This window comes from Trichomycterus rosablanca, chromosome 4, assembly GCF_030014385.1.
Source record: "Trichomycterus rosablanca isolate fTriRos1 chromosome 4, fTriRos1.hap1, whole genome shotgun sequence".
In the NCBI taxonomy this organism is placed as follows: domain Eukaryota; kingdom Metazoa; phylum Chordata; class Actinopteri; order Siluriformes; family Trichomycteridae; genus Trichomycterus; species Trichomycterus rosablanca.
Genome location: NC_085991.1, coordinates 257,501 through 279,776, shown reverse-complemented (window position 1 = coordinate 279,776; position 22,276 = coordinate 257,501). Strand labels below are relative to the sequence as shown.

At 39.8% G+C, this 22,276-nt stretch overlaps 3 protein-coding genes across 3 annotated transcripts; 1 reads left to right on the top strand and 2 right to left on the bottom strand.

Annotated features, from left to right (window-relative positions):
- The first annotated feature begins 143 nt into the window (after window positions 1–143).
- fam163aa (family with sequence similarity 163 member Aa) lies at window positions 144–1,270 on the top strand. The gene is made up of 2 exons (XM_062992862.1): window positions 144–236; window positions 693–1,270. The coding sequence occupies exons 1-2, from the start codon at window positions 144–146 to the stop codon at window positions 1,014–1,016; spliced, it is 417 nt and encodes a 138-aa protein (XP_062848932.1). The 3' UTR covers window positions 1,017–1,270.
- Window positions 1,271–8,065: 6,795 nt separating this feature from the next.
- Window positions 8,066–14,969, bottom strand: LOC134311260 (interferon-induced protein 44-like). The gene is made up of 8 exons (XM_062992861.1): window positions 14,946–14,969; window positions 12,603–13,089; window positions 12,471–12,522; window positions 11,744–11,939; window positions 11,489–11,638; window positions 9,781–9,952; window positions 9,547–9,647; window positions 8,066–9,397 (listed from the first exon to the last, which is right to left on the bottom strand). The coding sequence occupies exons 2-8, from the start codon at window positions 13,078–13,080 to the stop codon at window positions 9,215–9,217; spliced, it is 1,332 nt and encodes a 443-aa protein (XP_062848931.1). The 5' UTR covers window positions 13,081–13,089; window positions 14,946–14,969; the 3' UTR covers window positions 8,066–9,214.
- An 811-nt stretch (window positions 14,970–15,780) lies between these two features.
- On the bottom strand, window positions 15,781–18,803 carry LOC134311259 (interferon-induced protein 44-like). The gene is made up of 7 exons (XM_062992860.1): window positions 18,315–18,803; window positions 18,183–18,234; window positions 17,841–18,036; window positions 17,514–17,663; window positions 16,745–16,916; window positions 16,476–16,576; window positions 15,781–16,323 (listed from the first exon to the last, which is right to left on the bottom strand). The coding sequence occupies exons 1-7, from the start codon at window positions 18,799–18,801 to the stop codon at window positions 16,147–16,149; spliced, it is 1,335 nt and encodes a 444-aa protein (XP_062848930.1). The 5' UTR covers window positions 18,802–18,803; the 3' UTR covers window positions 15,781–16,146.
- Between the last annotated feature and the right edge of the window lie 3,473 nt (window positions 18,804–22,276).

The following is a 22,276-nucleotide window of genomic DNA, read 5'->3' as shown; positions in this document are numbered from 1 at the left end:
ATGTGGACAGATTTAAAGTCCTGGCGGGATCATGCTGGGTGGTGTGTATGTAGGTCTGTGTGTGTGTGTGTTTTTGGTTGTTGGTGTTTGGATGGATGATGAAGACCCTGTGTCGTGTCTCCTCAGGTTTGGATGGAGATGTGATGAGCGCCGGAGCTGTGGTGATTACAGGAGGAGTTCTAGCTGCTCTCATTCTGCTGTGTATCATTACAGTGCTGTGTTACTGCCGACTCCAGGTACCTGCTTTACCTCCCAAAACACTCATTCATTTACCTCATTCACTAAATAAAATATAAATAATCAAATCTAAATCTGGACCCTGAGCAGGAGGTTCTGAAGGGCGTCAGTGTGGTCAGTTCTGTCTGCTGCAGCAGTTCTGATCTGCAGGAGAGAATTTCTTACACTTTATATTTGTTAAAGTTAGTAAATATGTCGTAATCGTGTATAAAAACGAAACAGACGATCATGTCCACTGTATTCTGGTCTGTATAGCTGCTACTTTGATCAGGGTGGTACCTGGTGTAAAGAACCATTCCTTCAGAGGTTGTGATTATTTATGCTCATGTTGGGTGTCCATAAACTTTTGAGTAGCGTTATCGTCCATGAGTTTGGATTGTGATGTCCAGTCAGCTCATGATCAGGTGTCCACATACTTCTGACCCGTGTTCTGATCACTGTTCCTGTGTGTTCAGTATTATTGCTGCAGACGTGGTGATGTGGACGTCGGTGCCGCCGCTTCGGACTCTGACGCTCGTTTGTGTTCCAATGGTGACGTGGGGTGTGAGGACGCAGCCGCCGAGACACTGCCGGCATTGACCTACGACCCCGTCCTGACCCCCACGTACTGCCCAGCCTGCTTCATGCACTACCCCCATGACGAGGTGTGCTACTGTAATAAGCTGCTGGCGCTGCCGGCACCGGGAGAACTCCGCCAGGGTCTGACTGCGCTCGGCACGGCCGCCATGATACACCAACACTGCTACACCAACACAGACGCCATCAGCACCGACGTCTGACCGCATACACATCACGCTAACGGCTAGTCACCTAGCACCCAGGGGTGGGGGAGTGCTGGGAGTCACTACTGTTCCATTCTGTGTTCTGCATGTGATAATGAGAACCGGTTCAGTTCCCTAACCACCACACGCCCCCCGAGAACCTTCACTCATATCATCAAATTATAACGTTTTTATTAATAATTATCATACAAAACTTCAGTTCCGGAAATGTTTAAAAGGCTTCAGATTAGTACAGTGGTGGATAAAGTAGCTGAAAGCCAAATTTGATTAAAAGTATCTTACCAGAAATTTACTTTGATAAAAGTTAAAGTTCCTCTTAGAATATTATCTGAGTAAAAATCTTAAAGTCTCTGATATTAAATGTACTTAAGTATTAAAAGTAGAAGTTAATTCTGTTAATAAAAACACTAGCGGTCAGAGTTTTAGAAAATATGAATCTTGTTCTTTTAAGCCCATAAATCATCTTAACAATGAAGTCGACCCCAAACCTCCAGAAACACCAGCTCTTCACATCATAAGAATTTATAGAACAAAAAACATTTTCTTCTTTTATCTGAACGTTTGTGCCGAATCATCACAACAATCAGCTGTTTAATCACCTCATTATTTAGTTTTTTTTTACCTCATTACTGGCCCTAAATTGTCCTGCCCAATTTTTTGGAATGTGCTGTAGGACTGAAATGCAGGTTTATTAATATTAACAGTTGAAATGAAGCTGACCAGATTAAACATGAAATATATCGGGTTTATAAGATGGAATAAGAGTCGATGTAAATGTAAGAAACTCTGCGTCTTTATTATTTGTATTTTCTATACTGTCCCAACTTTTTTTTCTTTTTTTTTTTTTTATAATTTATATTTTATTAGGAAAAAAAAACATGCCTTACATTACACATTTTTACATTTTCATATCCACCAGAGGGAGCCTCTGATAGATTAATACAGGGCATTTTCCTATATTTCAAGAATTATGTACTTTATGAACCAACCCAACAGGGGAAGAAGAACAGAATAGAGAGAGGAAAAAGAGAAAAGAAGAGAAAAAAAAAAAAAAAAAAACAACAAACACAAAAAAAAAAAAACCACCTACACGCATCCAAGGAGGTTTTGTTGTACATACATATCACTCTTCAGGCATTAATTCCTAAAGTATGCTAAGACCAACAGAAATCTGGTCTTATTGGCTCAATGTATTCAGTGAATCGTTTCCATATCCGACTAAATTTGCCTTTCTGCATATTAAGAGAGGAGGATAAACTTTCCATTACATATATCTCATGAATTATTTCCAACCATTCGTCAATGGTTGGAGGCACAGAATTTAACCACCTCCTCGTTATTGCTTTCTTGCTGGCTGCTAGAAGAACCAGCATTAGTTTCCTATCCCTTTCATTTAGTGTTATATTAGAGATATTGCCCAGATACAAGACTTCACACCTTAATGGGATTTCACACTCAAAAATTTGTTCCATATTTCTGCATATGTCCTTCCAATATGGCATAAGAGTTTTACAGTCCCAAAATATATGATAATGGTTAGCATCCTTTTGCCCACAGAGTCTCCAGCACTCTGTGCCAGTGTCCATGTGCCGTTTCTGCAGTGGGGAAATAAAATACCGCATGATGTTCTTCCAGTTAAATTCCCTCCACATAGCAGAGCGGGTCGACTTCCATTGTAATTCGCATGTCCTGTACCATTCATCCTCACTAATAAGGAAATTACCTTCTCGTTCCCATTTCTCCTTGACATATAGCGTATTATCAAATTTAGCCTGTTGGAAACCATTACAGACCCTAGAAATTATTTTATTACATATGCCTGAATCATTTGCGGCCAGAAATACTTTAAAAATTCCCTCCTCTCTTTTTTCTATTGATTTCGGCATATTTTGATCAAAATAATGCCTTACCTGTAAATATCTATAGAAGTCATCCCTTTCCAGACCATATTTAAGTTGTAATGAATTAAAGCTCATGAAAATTCCTTTGTCCAGAAAGGTAAAGTAGTTTGTAAGACCTTTTTTTATCCACAGTTTAAATCTGAAATCAAGCCCGTTTGGAAGAAAATCTGTATCAAATGCACACCATCTTAGCATTTTAGACGATTTTTGTATACAGTACACTTTGACTACCTCACGCCATGTTTTCAATGCCACTTTTATCCAAGGAACATGCTCATCTATTACCTTACTTTCCAATTTATAATCAGCAATTAAAGCTGCTATTGGTCCTATCTGACACAGTGATCTCTCAATTTCGATCCATCTTGCTGAATACATTGGGTTACACCAACAGACCACTGGTCTTAATTGAGCTGCATGGTAATAGTCCCTTAGGCAGGGAAGGTTCAATCCTCCTCTGTCTTTTCTCAGCATCAGTGTTTTAAATCTGATCCTTGGTTTTTTCCCGTTCCACAGAAATCTCGATATTAACTTATTCCATTCATCAAACTGCTGGAAGGGAACCTCCACTGGTAGAGTTTGAAAGAGGTACAGCAATTTTGGCAACGTATTCATTTTGATAGCCTCCACTCTAGAATGTAGGCCTAGGAAAGGTACAGTATTCCATCTCTGTATATCTAACTTAATTCTTGCATTTATGGGTAGGTAATTTAGATTGTATAATTTTGAAATGTCTTTAGATAAATGAACCCCTAAATATTTAATTGAGTGTGCATCCCAATCAAGACTATATTTCTTTCTAACCTGGTCCGGTGGGTCATAATTCAGTGTCATTACTTGAGTTTTTTGAATGTTGAGTTTATACCCTGAGAGCTTCCCATACTTTTCGAGAGAGGCCATCAGTTTTGGTATTGAATGCGCAGGCCGCAATAAATAAACTAGTAAATCATCAGCAAACAGAGCAAGCTTATGTTCCCTAGACCTTATTTTTATACCTTCAATACCCGGTTCTTGTCTTATCCACTGACTCAGCGGTTCAATAAACAAAGCAAAGCAAAGGGGGGAAACTGGGCATCCCTGTCTTGTTCCTCTTTGCAAGGTAAAGGAATTTGAAATACTACCATTAATCTTAATTTTTGCAGATGATCCACCGTACAGCACCCGAAACACATCAATTATTGTTCTATGAAAACCAAACCGTGACAAGACCTTATATAAAAAACACCATCTAACGGAATCAAAGGCCTTTTCCGCGTCTAGACTTAATAGGGCAGCTTCTAATTTATGTTGATTAATATAGCTAATTATATGCAATGTCCTCCTAATATTATCCTGTGTTTGTCTTTCTCTGATAAAACCAGTCTGATCCAAATTAATTAATTCGGGTAATATTTTTTCTATTCTTCGTGCTAGTATAGATGTAAACAATTTATAATCAACGTTTAATACACTAATTGGTCTATAATTTCCACACTCTTCCTTGTCCTTTCCTTCCTTTGGAATAACTGAGATTATAGCAGTTTGCCAAGAGGGTGGAATTTCTTTTTTTTTAATGACCCAGTTAAAGACTTCCAGTAGTGTCGAGGTCAACTCTTCTTTAAATGACTTATACCATTCGGCTGTAAAGCCATCCGCCCCTGGGGACTTATGTATTTTTAATTTGGTTATTGCTAAGTACAATTCCTCTTTTGTTATTTCAGCTATCAAGTTTTGGTTTTGTTCGTCTGTAACTGATGGTAAGGTTAAGGAGGCTAAGAAAGGATCAATCTGAGGTTCGTTGTCAATCTGCGGTTGAGAATATAATCTCTCGTAATATCTTTCAAAACATTGCTGGATCTTTTCAGGTTTGTCCTCTATTTCTCCTGAGTCAGGGTTTCTTATTTTCAGAATATTATTACTAGCCTGTTGCTTTCTCAGTTTGTAGGATAACAATTTCAGGAATTTCCCTCCAACCTCATAATAGCGTTGTTTTAGGAGTAGTACGTTCTTTTGTATCTCTTCAGTATATATTAACTCGATCTCTTTTTTTGTCTTATTTATTTCTTCTTTTACCCTTGTATCCCTACTAGCGATGTATTCGTTCTGTATCTGTTTCAATTTAGTTTCCAAATCTCGCAACCTCCGCTGTTTATAAGCCTTTAAATAGGAGGTAACTGCAATAAGCTTGCCCCTCAACACAGCTTTTAACGCATCCCAAAGTATGGGTTGTGTCACCTCACCATTATTGTTTATTTCTAGGTATGTGTTTATCTCCGTCTTTAATTGCTCCGTAACCTGTGGGTTGTTCAATATATTTGAGTTTAGTCGCCAAAGCCTAGATCTGTGTCTCTTATTCATGTACAAGGACATGTAGACAGGGCTATGATCCGAAATATCCATTAACCCCATAGAGCATTTTTCTACTCTATGTAGGTCCCTGCCAAACATAAAAAAATAATCTAATCTAGAGTAGGTATCATGCGGAGGGGAATAGTATGTATAGTCCCTACCTCTTGGGTTTTGTTCCCTCCAGACGTCTACAATCCCAGTCTCCTCCAGTAGCAAGGCCAACTTTTTACTAATTGGGTTAGATTTTGAATCTAAATGAGTCCGGGAAGAATCTAGTCTATGATTCAAGCGTATATTCATATCCCCTCCACAAATTAAAACCCCTTCTGCCTTTGTAACCATTAAGTCAAATATCTCTCTATAGAAATTCCAGGTGCTGCACGGCGGGGCATAGACATTCAGAACACTGATCATTTCCCCATCAACCTTCCCAGTAATCATCACATATCTGCCTTCTTTATCCCGAACTTCTGATACATGTTCATAATTCAATGTTTTATGTATCAGTATTGCCACTCCCCTCTTATGCCCCGACCCATACTGGGAGGAGAATACCTGCTTAAAACCTCCTCTTGCTAGCTTGGCATGCTCTGTTCTATTGAGATGTGTTTCTTGTAGTAGAGCTATTTGTATCTTATCTTTCTTTAATTTCGATATAATCTTTCCTCTCTTAATCGGATTAAGTACTCCGTTCACGTTAAATGAAGTTATTCCTACAGTTCCCATTTTGTTTCTTTTTTTCCTCTTATTGCCATGAATAATCCTCCTCCATACTTTAACCTCCAGAGTAGGTACACAAATACAAAACAATTCACTTGCTGTGTAGGTAATGTAAATAGATAAAATAAACTTAGAACAACATGAATGACTTCCATCACTGAGGTCGTTTCTATGACCTTACTTGAGCTAAAAAATAGCTCCAAGGGAAAACCCCTCTCTCTATAACGATTGAGAGGGCCCTTAACCATGGCCTTATGTAGGAGTTCCATCCAAGCCTTTAATACCTTAATCGTTTGTAAAATACAGTCCACTAGGCCATTATAGAAATTCGCTCTTCACATTTTGATGGTAAGGGCAGAGCGTAACATACTCACCAACCACCATTTCTTTTATGTGCTAATAAGAGCACTTATAATGGTCAGACACAGCCAAAATTAGCCCTGTTGCACTGTATTTTTCTAATCCTTCCCTACGTCTTGCGAGGGACGATCTCGTCTGAAGGATTGTAGCTTTTCCTTGTAACTTGCTTTGCGTCTAAATCTAGCCCGCTCTCCCGGGCCCCCCACTCTGTGCCAAGCAAGTTGTTTCAGCTGTTCCATTAACGTCTCCGGTGGTTTGATAACTTGTACAGGCAAACCTCTCTTCGACATGTCATCCGTTGCCTCCTCTGCCGTGTCATATGTCTTCATCCCATCCTCGTATCTTACTCGTAGCCTGGCCGGGTATAGCGTTTGAAATCGAATTTCTTTCTCTTTCAGGACTTTCCGAGCTTCTGCATATGCTTTCCGCTTTTCAAGTATCCGCGGAGCATAGTCATTATCCAGGTTGATTTGTTTACCTTTCCATATGAAGCCTTTCTTTTGCCAGGCCAGGCGGAGGATTGTTTCCTTCATTCTGTAGCTGAGGAATTTCACGAGGATGGACCTTGGTTGAGCTCCAGCAGGGGGTTGCGCACCCAGGGAACGGTGTGCCCGCTCGATTTTGAGATGTTCCTCTGATGAAATGTCGAGATTTTCTCTCAGAATTCTCTCTACAAAGGAGATCACGGACGTAGAATCACTCTCAGACCCCTCAGGTATCCCGTAGATCCTAATGTTTTCGCGTCTGGAGCGGCTCTCCTGGTCCGTAATTTTAGACTCCATTTGTGCCTGTAGCTTCAGCATTTCTGCTAAAATGACCTCCGTGTTTTGAATCCTCTCCTCCGCTTTCACGATTCTGTTTTCCGCCTCCGCCAGCCTGTTATTAGTTTTCATAATCTCGCCTTTGATATCTTTAAGCTGTCTTTTGTTGTCCTGACGAAAATCTCTCAGTTCTCGAAGGATTAGTCCCATATCTACCGTGTCTTGTGAGCTAGCTTCTCCCTCGCCCTCGCTACCGTCCGCAGCCGAAGCACTCTGTTCCCCCTCGTCGTAGATCCCGGTTCGCTGCAAACTTTTCTTACTTTTAAACCTAGTATCCATGTCTACCCCTCTTTCTCATCCAATTTAAATTACTTAAGTAGTGGAATTAAAGCATTCAGGGGCTTTTAACTCGTACTGATTCGGACAGGCTTCTCCTATGCTGCCGCTGCCATGGCGTTGCAACCGGAAGTCCCCCAACTTTTTTTTCTTATTTGGGTTGAACATTTCAGTCATAGTTACAGTAAATCTCAATAATCCATAACTTCTGGATTTTGGTGGAATTAATTTCAAGCAAAACTCAGGAAAAGATGAGAATATCTCCTCTGTCTGTGTGATACTGAAGTTACCTGAAGAAATATTTCTCAGCAGGTGAGTTTCTGTAAATGATGGGATGCGTCTTCAAGAGTTTTACACTGAATTTATTCCAACAAAATGTAGTGGAACGTTAAATCTGTGCTGTGGTTTGAATGTAATGGAGAATGTGAGCTAGATATCTAAATGATCTTAATGCTAATAATAAGAAATAAAAAACTGTGATGCTGCAACTTTACTCTGTTAATTATTATTAACTTACATCAGTGTGTGTGGTGAGGTTGGAGGGAAGTTCTGTTCTGTTCTGAATGCCGATATTTCTGTAACTTTGGGTAAAAACGTAAGATGAACTTCATCCGATACGAAGAATCTTTCACTCCGACACTTAAAAACATTTATTGTAAATATGGCTGTTAGCATCTGCACAGATTTACATCACAAATTTTACATCATTTAGCTACTAGATTTCTTGCAGTTTTATTTTAGTAGTAACGAGTAACGAATTTGCATAGAGCAAAATTATCAGAGTAAACTAATTAGGAAATGTAGTGGAGTAAAAGTGAAAGTTGACAGAAATGTAAAAAAGCCAGTAAAGTACAGATACTTCAAAAAATACTTTAACATACTGTAAAGTAAAAAAAAACGTACTGTAACGAAGTATTATCACCCAAAAGTGGGCAGTTGTAGCCTAGTGGTTAAGGTACTGGACTAGTACAATTCCTATAGCACTATTCCAATCTTTTCCATTTCAAAAAAAAAAAAAAAAAAGGCCACTTTGGTTCTAACAGGTTTTAGCAGATTTGTGTTCTCAGACTGTTGTTTACCTAAACTATAGAAGCACTTAAATCAGGACAGAAGCTTTCAGGAATCAATAACGAGGCTGAGGAATGAGGTTCAACATGCATAATTCAAAATACATAAATGACACAAAGCACACAAATCTCAAGTCTTGGGCAGCATGTCTGCTCCTCAGGTGAAGTTCAGCCAAGCTGAGGGGCGACCCTACCTTTATACCAAAACTTTAAGTGTGCGCAAGCGGGACAGAGACACTGACCAGGCACCACCTCTCCCATCCACACAAAGCACACTCCAGAATTTACTGCAATCAAATAAGTGCCCATCTGCTTGGACTGTAGCAACCGCTCAAGTTTGTGAAAACAAGTTTTATATGTAACATCTGCATCAATATGTGAAAACAGGTTACATAAGCTGATCAGGATGAGGTGACAGACAATACAGCCATTACATTCTAATACACAATCCTAATCCCAACATTAACCCTAAACCCAATACAAACCTAATCCCAACATCAACCCTAAATCTAACCCCAACCCTGATCCCAAATCCTAAACCCAGCCTTAAGCCTAACCCCTATTATTAACCTTAAACTCTGCTCATTAGTTTAGGGAGGGTTCATTCTGGTTGCAGGGTTCTGCAGTGTCAAATTTAAAACGTGATTGGAGAGAAAATAATAATGTGGAACACCTAATTAAAACACGAGGGTTCGTTCATCATCAGCAGCTTCTCTGACGTTTCAATCCTCATCCTCATCGCAGGAGAGATCATCAAAGAAGTTCTCGATGGTTCTGATGATCTGGAGAATGGCGTTAAGCACCAGGATGTCAGTTTGAGGATCGATCTCAAGTTCTCTGCTGTAGTTCTTCACTGGAACCACAGCAGAAAGAGACACGCCCAGACATACCGCCGCCTCCTGCATCTGAAACCACAACCAGTTACAGACCGATCAGGTCAGGTCTGAGGGAACTACCTGAAGACCTTCATCAGTTCCACCTCCATCAGTTCCACATCAGTCAGTGCAGGTGGGACTGAAGAAGGTTCCTGAGCTTTTTAGAAGTTCTGTCTCACCATCTTATGAATGAAGTGACTCTGGTAGACATGTTTCAGATCTTCTGCTACTGCAGGACACGCTTCATCCACCTTCGTCAGCACAACCAGCTGTGGGATTCCTGCAACACCAACACACAGAACTCTTGAGAGAGGACGAGTGGGTGTGGGGGGTGAGAGTGGGTGAGGGTGGGTGAGAGTGGGTGAAAGTGGGTGAGGGTGGGTGAGAGTGGGTGAGGGTGGGTGAGAGATTACCCAGGTAGTTGGCTTTGCGGCGGAAGGCGACCAGTTTTTCCAGGATTTTCTCGGACATGAGTGAAATTTTGGAGGCGTCCATCACGTAGACCACAGTGTGAATCTTCTCCTTCAGCGTGGGAGCTTTACAGAAGAACGGAGATTCTGACTGGAGCGGAACTGACGGGTTAAACTGGGTAAAGAGGAAATGGTATTATACACACTGGTGTTAAAAAGTATTCACATACTTTTTTTGGTGCCCTCTTGTATCATTGTACAGACCTCTGCCTCTATATGATTAACATACTGATAGACCTGATATACTATATACAAAGTGATAAGCTACAGTGGTATGTAAAAGTTTGGGCACCCCTGATATTTTTCATGATTTTCCTTTATAAATCATTGGTTGTTCGGATCAGCAATTTCAGTTAAATATATCATATAGCAGACGAACACACGAGCAGCATGAATGCCTTAGTAGATTTTGAGCAGTGTTTAGGGTCGTTGTCTTGTTGAAGTATCCAGCCCCGGTGCAACTTCAACGTTGTCACTGATTCTTGAACATTGTTCTCAAGAATCTGCTGATATTGACTGGAATCCATGCGACCCTCAACTTTAACAAGATTCCCAGTACCTGCACTGGCCACACAGCCCCACAGCATGATGGAACCGCCACCAAATTTTACTGTGGGTAGCAAGTGTTTGTCTTGGAATGCTGTGTTCTTTTTCCGCCATGCATACCGCCCCTTGTTATGTCCAAATAACTCAATTTTAGTTTCATCAGTCCACAGCACCTTATTCCAAAATGAAGCTGGCTTGTCTAAATGTTCTTTAGCATAACTCAAGCGACTCTGTTTGTGGCGTGTGCGCAGAAAAGACTTCTTCTGCATTACTCTCCCATACAGCCTCACCTTGTGCAAAGTGCGCTGAATAGTTGAACGATGCACAGTGACACCATCTGCAGCAAGATGATGTTGTAGGTCTTTGGAGCTGGTCTGTGGGTTGACTATGACTGTTCTCACCATCCTTCGCCTCTGCCTATCTGAGATTTTTCTTGGCCTGCCACTTCGGGCCTTAACTTGAACTGTGCCTGTGGTCTTCCATTTCCTCACTATGTTCCTCACAGTGGAAACTGACAGCTGAAATCTCTGAGATAGCTTTTTGTATCCTTCCCCTAAACCATAATGTTGAACAATCTTTGTTTTCAGGTCATTTGAGAGTTGTTTTGAGGCTCCCATGTTGCCACTCTTCAGAGAAGATGCAAAGAGGAGAAACACTTGCAATTGGCCACCTTAACCCTGTCTCATAATTGGATTCACCTGTGTATGTAGGTCAAGGGTCAATGAGCTTACAAAACAAATTATGTGTTCCAATAATTAGTGCTAAAGGTATTCAAATCAATAAAACGACAAGGGTGCCCAAAATTATGCACCTGCCTAATTTTGTTTAAATAATTATTGCACACTTTCTGTAAATCCTATAAACTTCATTTCACTTCTCAAATATCACTGTGTTCGTCTGCTATATGATATATTTAACTGAAATTGCTGATCCAAACAACCAATGATTTATAAAGGAAAATCATGAAAAATATCAGGGGTGCCCAAACTTTTACATACCACTGTATTAAAGCTAGTGTAGAGACAGGTGTTAAACATTAAGAGGAGGAGTGTTGTAACGCGGTGGTTCGTTCCAGGAGCTTTTTCTAAGAGGACTTGGACTTCACCTGGTATTTGTCCTGAATGTGGCCCTTTAGAATGCTGGTGAAGTCATCGATGTCCAGTCCAGCATTTGTTCCGTCCTCCAGTCCCATAGTGTCACAGAAAGTGATGGGTAAAGATTTACCTCCACCCACCTTAATGGAGTACACACGGAACTACAACACACACAATCACAACGTAGTCACACTAACACACACTCAACTCATCAAACCAACAACTCAAGTGTATATGATTAATTGAATGAAGCACTTTGGTTGTACCTGTGTGGTGAGGCTGGTGCCAGCGATGCCCGTGATGGCATGGCAGCTCACGTGTCCTCTAAATATGGACTTGATGGAGTTAAAAAAGCTGGATTTACCGGCTCCGACAGCACCAACCAGCAACACTCGAGCTCTCTGCACCGACTTCACGCCTGGAGTCCAGGAGGTGATCTTCTCCATCAGCACCTTCCTCTTACTGAAAAACACACAGCGGCACTGAGTCTTCTCCTGTAATCAGATCCAGCAATCCTAAACAATCCTGATCTGAGAGCCTCTCCAGCTCTGTGGACTTTTCAGATCACCACAACTTCACTACATTTACAGCATTTAGAGAACACCTTTAATCCAACACAACTTCTAGCAGTTGAGGGTTAAGAGTCTTGCTCAGAGGCCCAACAGCTGTAATGTGGTGGTGGGGTTTACACTGGCAACCTTCTGATCACTAGTCCAGTACCTAAACAACTGAGATACCACAATAGGCTCTTGGTCAGGTGACTGGAACAGCAGGACAAAAGCAAAACATCTTTTATCCAGCTCATCCAACCACGTTCCTGCTAAAAGATCCAATCACAACCCAACATTATCTTCTGACTCCTGCTACCTGATGGAGTCCATAACGTAACATAATCTAACAAGGCTTTCAGGACCCTTTAACTCATTTTACCAAGGGTGCCATTAATTATTGGGCTGGCTGTGCTTTCTTAGTTGATCTTGAGTCTTTTCTTACTCCACATTCCAGTCGATGTTCCTCCAGGGTTTCTCCATGAGTGTCCCATAACCTGCAGAAACACAAAGATTAATAATGACGCTCAGTATGAATAGATGAATGAACCAAACGACCGAGTGTGAATCATCTCACCCTCCACTCTGTAGACCTCACACTCCAGCAGCTGTAGATCATTTCCAAACATCTCCATAGGGTCAAAGTTATATGTTCCTGGATTGCTATAAACAGCAGCTGCATTATTATAAAGAAACAACAGAGAGATGAAGTTGGGCCCGGTGGTGGCGTCGCAGAATGAGGGCTGAGCCGCGGTGCTGACTACACGCAGAGGAGCTCGGTTAACCTCACTCGCCTTAAAGCTGAATAGAAAAGCTTTGTCATCAATGATGTTTTGGCCCGTCTGAGCGTAATCTTTACTGATAAAGCCTCCGAAAATGTAGCCTGAGTTATTATAGGCTACAGTAACAGTCGGGCCCTGCTGATAGCACTTCTGGTGGAAGTAGGTGGCGTTGAAGCCGTGGACGCTGGCCTTGTACAGCAGACTGAGTTTAGCATAGTTGAGCAGGGATCTGACCTCCTGCTGGTAGGACAATCGGGAGGTGACTGTGCTCATCGTGAAGATCTGAAAAAAACACACATTAGAATTATCATTCAATTAGTTAAAGATTTATTTAAAACCTGCATCACCCGTGTGAAAAAGTAATCACCCTTGTTCCACCCTTGGCAGTAACGACTGTAATCGAGCATGTGTGATACTCGTGATGAGTTTTTACGTCTCTGTGGAGGAATTTTGTTCCACTCTTCCCTGCAGAATCATTTTAATTTCCAGCATTAGCTGCTTGTTTAAGGTCTCACAGCATCTCAATGGGGTTCAAGTCAGGACTTTGAGTCGCTGCTCCAAAACCTTCATTTAGTTTCTTTTGAGCCATTTAGTGGTGGACCTGCTTGTGTTTTTCAGATCAGCATCCTGCTGCAGAACCCAACTGTTCTGAGCTTACGGTCTCTGACTGGGGGACACATTCTCACTCAGGATTTACTGATAGAGAGCAAAATTCATGGTTCCATTAATTATGACATGTCATTCAGGTCCGGCAGAAGCAAAGCAGCCTCAGACCATCACACTATGTTCTTATGGTGGAATGTGGTGTTAGCTTTAATCAGTTGTAATGGGATCCACGTCTTCCAAAAAGTTCCACATTTGACCCATCAGTCCACAGAATATTATCCCAAAAGTCTTGAAAAAGTCTTTTTGGTGAATGAGAGTTGAGCTATTGTGTTCTTTATGGTCAGCAGTGGTATACACCTTGCAGTTCTTGGTACTCCAGTGTTCCAGGTTTTTCCCAGTTGTGGCTCTCAGTGTGGTTTGCTGGAGTCCCAGAGCCTTAGCAATGGCTTTGTAACTTTCTGAATGGTTGACCGCAAGTCTTCAGAAGGTGGCATCATGTGCTGCTTTTGAGACCTTCTAGTCTGCTGCATATTGGCAGACAGATTCTATTCAAGTGATGTTTAGATTCAGCAGGTCTGGCAGTGATCATGCCTGGGCGTGGCTAGTAAAATTCAACCAAGCTGTCAATGGAATGTGGTTAACTGTTTGATTTAGTATCTAATGGGGCAATTACTTTTTTACGTAGGGTCAGGTAGGACTGAACAGCTTGTGTCCTTCAAAATAAAATCATCACTAAAATAATTATCCTTATTTGGGTCTTTATCTTACATTAACAGTAATTTAATTATTTAAACAGATAAGTGTGAGAATTACACAAATATGGAAGAATTTGGAAGGGGGCAGATACATTTTTACAGTACTGTATGTGATCCAGTCCCAGTCTCACAATTCTGAAACAAATGTGCAAATAGCACTATAATTTACAAAGCTCTAATATTCCAGGATAAAAATACACTTATCCATCCTGTTCAAATGATCCCAAAGGATAATGACCAACACCAAGATGAAGTCGAGCTCCTTCTGTTTCCTCCTAATTAACCATGTTTAACATCACTGAGGCTTTATTAGTGGTTCAGAAGAAGTGGAAGTTTGAACTGAAAGCTTTTCTACATGAGAAGCTCCAACATTCCACCACAGAACATGTAGAGAAGCACCAGAGCTCTTCTGAAGAGAACTGCTAGTGTAAATTCTGAAAACATTTTATCCACCACATGCCCCAACAAGAAAGTGAAACTGTGCCAACCGACCCCAGAAAGCTGCTACAGAAAAACAGTTCAGAGGGAAACTACTGTACAGTAAATAAGTGTTAACATTAACACAGATTAAACAGTTTGTGATCTTCAACTGTCACATCATTCCAGACATACTGAATACAAGGTTTTAGTATAAACTTATAAACAGATCGTAAAATAGTAATACAAGTAAATAAAAAGAATAATATGAGATTCAGTGTGTAGTAAACTAAATGAACATGAACATGGTGTAGATACAGAAACTGATCAAATAATGAAAAACTGATCAGATTTTCCTACCTGAGATCAGAAAATCGTGTCAGACTGAATCAGACTGAAGAGGAAAATCCTGCAGTTTCACTTCAGCAGAACCGAAACTTCTTATCACAGGAAGCAGTAAATGACCCCCCCACACACACACACACACCCCACCACCACCACCACACACACACACACACACACACACACACATTTATTACTCTCTACACTGAATCCTCGTCCTTTTATTACCTGAACAGCTTTTCCACATGAACCCTCCTGAACACATCAGTCATTTTCTCTCTGGATGAATCTGAGACTTTCACACTGTAAGTCCGGTTAGATTCTCGTTTCTTCAGTGATGCTGAGAGAAACACGGTGTGATTTTACTGCTAACATTCAGTCATTAATCATACAATCATCAATCTGATCATTAATCTTATAATAAAAGTCAGTAGTGTAAGAATTCTGATGAAGAATCTGAGCTCTGATGCTGTTGTGATTATTTTGTATTAATAAATGTGAATGGTGAAATGAGAGTTAGTGAACAGCGCCACCCTCAGGTATTACTGTGATGATGCAGGTCAACAAATCAGCATGTTCAACAGAAAATTATTCATTCATTCATCGTCTGTTTTAGCACTGATTTATCAAAACCACAATCTAAATCCTGTAAGGTGAAAACCACGACGACTTAACCTGACCGGTTGTTGTCGGTATCATTAACTGTATTATTCTAAATCACTGCTGCTGTTTGTGTTGTTGTGATTTACTACCTGACCAAAAGTAAGTGGATGCTGCTCATAAAATAATTTAGTGGTAGTTCAGAACAGATCAGAATGAATCAGTATCAGACATTCAGGTTTAAAGCTGAAGATTCTTTATTTCTGCTGGTGTGTTTACATTGAGCAATAAAATTCTACACATTTATAATATGAAGCTTTAGATTAGTGTAAGGGTTCAGGGTAAAGGTTATGGTTAATGTAATGTAAGAGTTAAAGTAGGGGTTAGTGTAGGGGTTAGTGTAGGGGTTAGTGTAAGGTTTGAGGTTAATTGTGTCTGATGTGATTTGCAGTGGCAAGTGTTTATATGTGTGTTATTTCTCTGGGCTGTGTTCCAAATATCACCCTATACACTATTCCCCAACTCTAATCCCAACCCTGACCCCAACCAAAACCACAATCCTTAACCCAACATCAACCCTAAACCCAACCCTAGGATCTTCCGCAGCTTCTCTGATGTTTCAATCCTCATCGCAGGAGAGATCATCAAAGAAGTTCTCGATGGTTCTGAGGATCTGGAAAACGGCGTCAAGCACCAGGATGTCGGTTTCAGGACTGAGCTCAAGTTCTCTGCTGTAGTTCTTCACTGGAACCACAGCAGAAAGAGACACGCTCAGACGAAGCGCCGCCTCCTGCATCTGAAACCACAACCAGTTACAGACTGATCAGGTCAGGTCAGGTTTGAGTGAACTACCTGAAGACCTTCATCAGTTCCACCTCCATCATCCACATCAGTCAGTGCAGGTGGGACTGAAGAAGGTTCCTGAGCTTTTTAGAAGTTCTGTCTCACCATCTTATGAATGAAGTGACTCTGGTAGACACGTTTTAGATCTTCTGCTACTGCAGGACACGCTTCATCCACCTTCGTCAGCACAACCAGCTGTGGGATTCCTGCAACACCAACACACAGAACTCTTGAGAGAGGACGAGTGGGTGACGAGCGGGTGTGGGGGGTGAGAGTGGGTGAAAGTGGGTGAGAGTGGGTGACGAGCGGGTGTGGGGGGTGAGAGTGGGAGAAAGCGGGTGTGGGGGGTGAGAGTGGGTGAGAGTGGGCATTACCCAGGTAGTTGGCTTTGCGGCGGAAGGCGACCAGTTTGTCCAGCATTTTCTCAGACATGAGTGAAATTTTGGAGGCGTCCATCACGTAGACCACAGTGTGAATCTTCTCCTTCAGCGTGGGAGCTTTACAGAAGAACGGAGAGTCTGACTGGAGCGGAACTGACGGGTTAAACTGGGTAAAGAGGAAACAATGTTATAATGCATAGAATTATGACTCACTTCAGAGGTCACGGTCATCCTGACCCACATATGAAACTTGTTTTTCACATATTGACACAGATGTTACTTTTTCACATACTTGAACTGTTGCTACAGTCTGGGCAAATGACCACCTGTTATAACAGGGAGATGTATCTGCGCCTGGTGGGTAGGGCGACTGGCCAGCACGCTGTCCTACTGGCTTAGACACAGATAAGATTGATTTAAAAGGAGATGCGCCCATCAGCTTGACGGAGGCTCATCTGTGGAGTGGACGCACTGCCCAGGAATTTTCCTATATCCGAAAACTGTACGGTCTTCCAAGTTTTAAGGCATGGCCAGATAAAAAGTTAAAACAGCTGATCGGTGAGGTTAATCTTATTTTTAAAAATCTTTTTCTGTGTGTTGCATAGAGTAGTATAGTCATTGTCATGTATGTGTTTTATGTGACACACACATACACACTGGACAGTTTTACCATACTGATAGACCTTATGAAGTGATAAGCTGTTTATGCTTGTGTAGAGACTAAAAGCAGCTGATTTACACAGGTGTTAAACATGGACTTCACCTGGTATTTGTCCTGAATGTGGCCCTTTAGAATGCTGGTGTAGTCGTCGATGTCCAGTCCGGCGTTTGTTCCGTCCTCCAGTCCCATAGTGTCACACAAAGTGATGGGTAAAGATTTACCTCCACCCACCTTAATGGTGTGTACACGGAACTACAACACACACACACACAAGTACATGGAATAGTGTTCTGTCTGTCAAGGTCCAAAGGAAATTGATTAGAAAATCATTGAAATTCAAGACTGGTCTGACATGCATGTCCATCACAAGTGTGTGTACAGTTTTAATTATTTATATATGATTAATTGAATGAAGCACTTTGGTTGTACCTGTGTGGTGAGGCTGATGCCAGCGATGCCCGCGTTGGCGTGGCAGCTCACATGTCCTCTAAACACAGACTTGATGGAGTTAAAAAAGCTGGATTTACCGGCTCCGACAGCACCAACCAGCAACACCCGAGGTGTCTGCACCGACTTCACTCCTGAAGTCCAGGAGGTAATCTTCTCCATCAGCACCTTCCTCTTACTGAAAAACACACAGCAGCACTGAGTCTTCTCCTGTAATCAGATCCAGCAATCTAAAACAATCAAAGTCTGAAAGCTTTCACTACATTTACAGCAATTAGCTGGCTGTGCTTTCCTAGTTGATCTTAATTCTGAGTCTTTTCTTACTCCACATTCCAGTCGATGTTCCTCCAGGGTTTCTCCATGAGCGTCCCATAACCTGCAGAAACACAAAGATTAATAATGACGCTCAGAATGAATAGATTAATGAACCAAACGACCGAGTGTGAATCATCTCACCCTCCACTCTGTAGACCTCACACTCCAGCAGCTGTAGATCATTTCCAAACATCTCCATGGGGTTAAAGTTATATGTTCCTGGATTGCTATAAACAGCAGCTGCATTATTATAAAGAAACACCAGAGAAATAAAGTTGGGCCCGGTGGTGGTGTCGTAGAATGAGGGCTGGGCCGCATTGCTGACCACATGCAGAGGAGCTCGGTTAACCTCAAACTCCTTGAAGCTGAACAGGAAAGCTTTGTCATCAACGATGTTCTGGTTCGTCTGAGTGTAATCTTTACTGATAAAACCTCCAAAAATGTAGCCTGATTTGTTATAGGCTACAGTAACAGTCGGGCCCTGACGATCACATCTCTGGTGGAAGTAGGCGGCGCTGAAGCCGTGGATGCTGGCCTTGTACAGCAGACTGAGTTTAGCATAGTTGAGCAGGGATCTGACCTTCATCTCCTGCTGGTAGGACAATCGGGACGTGACTGCGCTCATCATGAAGATCTGAAAAAAAAACATAGAGATCCTGATTTACTAAGTGTTCATATACGTACCTACACGTACCCAACAGCATCACCTACAGAGCTGTGAAATAGTATTCACCCCCTCACACTCCATGTCTTCCACATTTGACTCATCATGTGCTGCTTTTTGAGACCCTCGCACCTGCTGCATATTGGCAGACAGGTTCTGTTTAAGTGATGTTTAGATTCAGCAGGTCTGGCAGTGATCATGCCCGGGTGTGGCTTGTGAAATTCAACCCAGTTGTCAATGGAACGTTTTACTTGGTTGAATCTAAGAGGCAATTACTTTTTCAAATAGGGTCAGGTAGGGCTGAACAGCATTTCTCCTTCCATAAATAAAATCATCACTAAAATAATTATTCTTATTTGGGTCTTTGTCTAATAATTACAGTAATTTGATTATGTGAAACCAATAAGTGTGAAAAATACACAAATATGGAAGAATTTGGAAGGGGGCAGATAAATTTTTACAGTACTGTATATGATCCAGTCCCAGTCTCACAATTCTGAAACAATGGTGCAAATAACACTATAATTTACAAAGCTCTAATATTCCAGGATAAAATATTCAGTGTTGTAAAATGAAAAGTTTTTTAAACTTTCACTTTTACTCCACTACATTTACTAAATAAAATGTAAACTTTTGCTCTTATACATTTGCCCTAAAGATGGTGGTGAAAGACAGGAACAACCGTGTTCCACATTTAAAAGTAATGATTTTCTATGTCAGAGTGAAGTTGAAGTTGATGAAGTTCCTCTTACGTTTTTACCCAAAGCTACAGAAATATCTGCATGTCTGCACCAATCACACTGATGTAAGTTCAGAATGATTAACAAAATAAAGCTTCAGCATCACAGTTTATTTTATTAAATTTTTGAATCACAGATTTAACGTTCCACTACATTATGCTGAAATTACTTCAGTGTAAAACTCTTGAAGATGCGTCCCATCATTTACTGAAACTCACCTGCTGATAAATATTTCTTCATGTAACTTCAGTATCACACCGACAGAGGAAACATCATGTCTTTAAAAGCTCCACACTGTTCATCTCTCTTAAGTTTTACTTTAAATTAATTCCACCAAAATTCAGATGTTTTAGATTATTGAGATTTACTGTAACTATGACTAAAATGTTCAACCCTAATAAGAAAAAAAATTGGGAAAGTATAGAAATATACTAATAATAAGACACAGAGTTTCTTACATTTACATCGACTCATTACATCTTATATGAACCCAAAATATTTCATGTTTAATCTGGTCAACTTCATTTCAACTTTTAATATAAATATACCTGCATGTTTGCAGGCTTAAAAGAAAATATATTTTTCTAAATTCGGACCGCTTGTGTTTTTATTAACAGAATTTACTTGTACTTTCAATACTTACGTTTCAATAATACGTACATTTAATATCAGAAAATTACTTTTGAGTACATTAAATATCAGAGACTTTAAGACTTTTACTGAAGTAATAAAGTAATGAAAGTAAATAACAAAGTAAACTACACGTTTCTGGTGAGATATTTGTACTTTTACTCAAGTTTGGCTTTCAGCTACTTTATCCGCCACTGCTCTTATTCATCATCATCAAATTATCCCAAAATGATTTTGACCAACACCAGGATAAAGTTCAGCTCCTTCTCCTTCTGTTTCCTCCTAATTAATCGTGTTTAACATCACTGAGGCTTTATACTGAAAAACGGGAAAACGTAAATATGTAAATAATATAATAAAGATTGTAGTAATTATGTAGTAACGCATTAATACTACACAACTTCTCTGCTCCCTTAGATCGGAGTAATATATACAAATACTAACAGTCAGAACAGACGATGTGGTGTCATGTTATTATTATTATTATTATTATTATTATTATTTTCTTTCATCCAGTTCAAGTGATAGAAAATGTTGAATTCGGAAATTTTAAATATGATCCGTTTCTCATTTCTGTTTGTTTTTTATCTGATTTTCTGATCTTAAAAAGAAAGATCACTGGGGAGATCCCTTTCTGTTCGGAAGGCATTTATGGATGTACTTAAGAGGCCATAATCTTATTTTATTTTATTTATTTATTATTATTAGTTTTCTTTTTTAATCTAATTCTTTTTTTTAATAATTCTTTTTTTAACCTTCTTTACATATAATACATATTGTGTATTTATCTATTAAGTAAGTGTGGGATTTTTTGTTAATGTTCATTGTTGTTCCTGTTTGAAAACTTAAATAAAATACATATAAAAAAGAAAAGAAAAGAAAAGAAAAAAAAGAAAAACAAACAATGGCCTTTTTTTTTTTTTTTTTTTTTTTTTTTAATGAAAAACGAATGACCAAAGATACATGGACCCATCACATTACTCCAACTGTACTGAATACATACATCTGTACAAACAAATAAACAGACAGTAAAATACTAATATAAGTAAATTATAATCATTCAGTGTTTAGTAACTAAACTAAATGAAACTGATGTAGCTACAGAAACTGATTAAATAAATAAAACTGATCAGATTTTCTTACCTGAGATAGAAAATGGTGTCAGACTGAATCAGACTTAAGAGAAACTGGAGACAGAAGCTTCTTTATAAGAACTGAAACTTCTTATATATGGGAAGCATTAAATAACTGCCCCCCATCTTCCCTATATTATTCTCTACACTGAATCCTCCTCCTTTTATTACCTAAACAGATTTTCCAACTTTCAACTCATAAAGAAATGTTCATCATTCTCAAAAACTCACCTGATAATATTGATAATATTTCTTCAGGTAACTTCAGTATGACTGAAGGTTCTAGATTATTGAGATTTACTGTAACTATGACTTAAATGTTCAACCCAAATAAGAATAAAAGTTGGGACAGTATAGAAAATAATAAGACGCAGTTTTTCTTACATCGACTCTTATTCCATCTTATATACCCGAGATATTTCATGTTTAATCTGGTCAACTTCATTTCAACTGTTAATATAAATATACATGCATTTCAATCCTAGAACACATTCCAAAACAGTTGGGACGGGACAATTTAGGGTCAGTAATGAGGTAAAAAAAAACTACATAATGAGGTGATTAAACAGCTGATTGTTGTGATGATTCGGCACAAATGTTCAGATAAAGAAAGAAAATGTTTTTTGTTCTATAAATTCTTATGATGTGAAGAGCTGGTGTTTCTGGAGGTTTGGGGTCGACTTTATTGTTAAGATGATTTACAGGCTTAAAAGAACAAGATTCATATTTTTTTAATTCTGACCACTTGTGTTTTTTTATTAAGAATTTACTTCTACTTTTAATACTTAAGTAAATTAAACATCAGAGACTTTCTAATATTCTAAGAGAAACTTTAACTTCTATCAAAGTAAATTACTTGAACTTTTACTCAAGTTTGGCTTTCAGCTACTTTATCCACCATTGCTCTTATTCACCATTATCAGATGATCCCAGAAA

Bases quoted from the DNA above. Each gene is read 5' to 3' on its own strand.
- fam163aa (XM_062992862.1), top strand. From the start codon at position 144: ATGAGCGCCGGAGCTGTGGTGATTACAGGAGGAGTTCTAGCTGCTCTC. The intron at 237-692 runs GTACCTGCTTTA...CTGTGTGTTCAG, and splicing joins TGTGTTACTGCCGACTCCAG to TATTATTGCTGCAGACGTGG.
- LOC134311260 (XM_062992861.1), bottom strand. From the start codon at position 13,080: ATGAGCACAGTCACCTCCCGATTGTCCTACCAGCAGGAGGTCAGATCC. The intron at 11,940-12,470 runs GTAAGAAAAGAC...TGTGTTTTTCAG, and splicing joins AACATCGACTGGAATGTGGA to TAAGAGGAAGGTGCTGATGG. The intron at 11,639-11,743 runs GTACAACCAAAG...TGTGTGTTGTAG, and splicing joins GCACCAGCCTCACCACACAG to TTCCGTGTGTACTCCATTAA.
- LOC134311259 (XM_062992860.1), bottom strand. From the start codon at position 18,801: ATGATGAGCGCAGTCACGTCCCGATTGTCCTACCAGCAGGAGATGAAG. The intron at 17,664-17,840 runs GTACAACCAAAG...TGTGTGTTGTAG, and splicing joins GCATCAGCCTCACCACACAG to TTCCGTGTACACACCATTAA. The intron at 16,324-16,475 runs GTGAGACAGAAC...TTGTGGTTTCAG, and splicing joins GTCACTTCATTCATAAGATG to ATGCAGGAGGCGGCGCTTCG.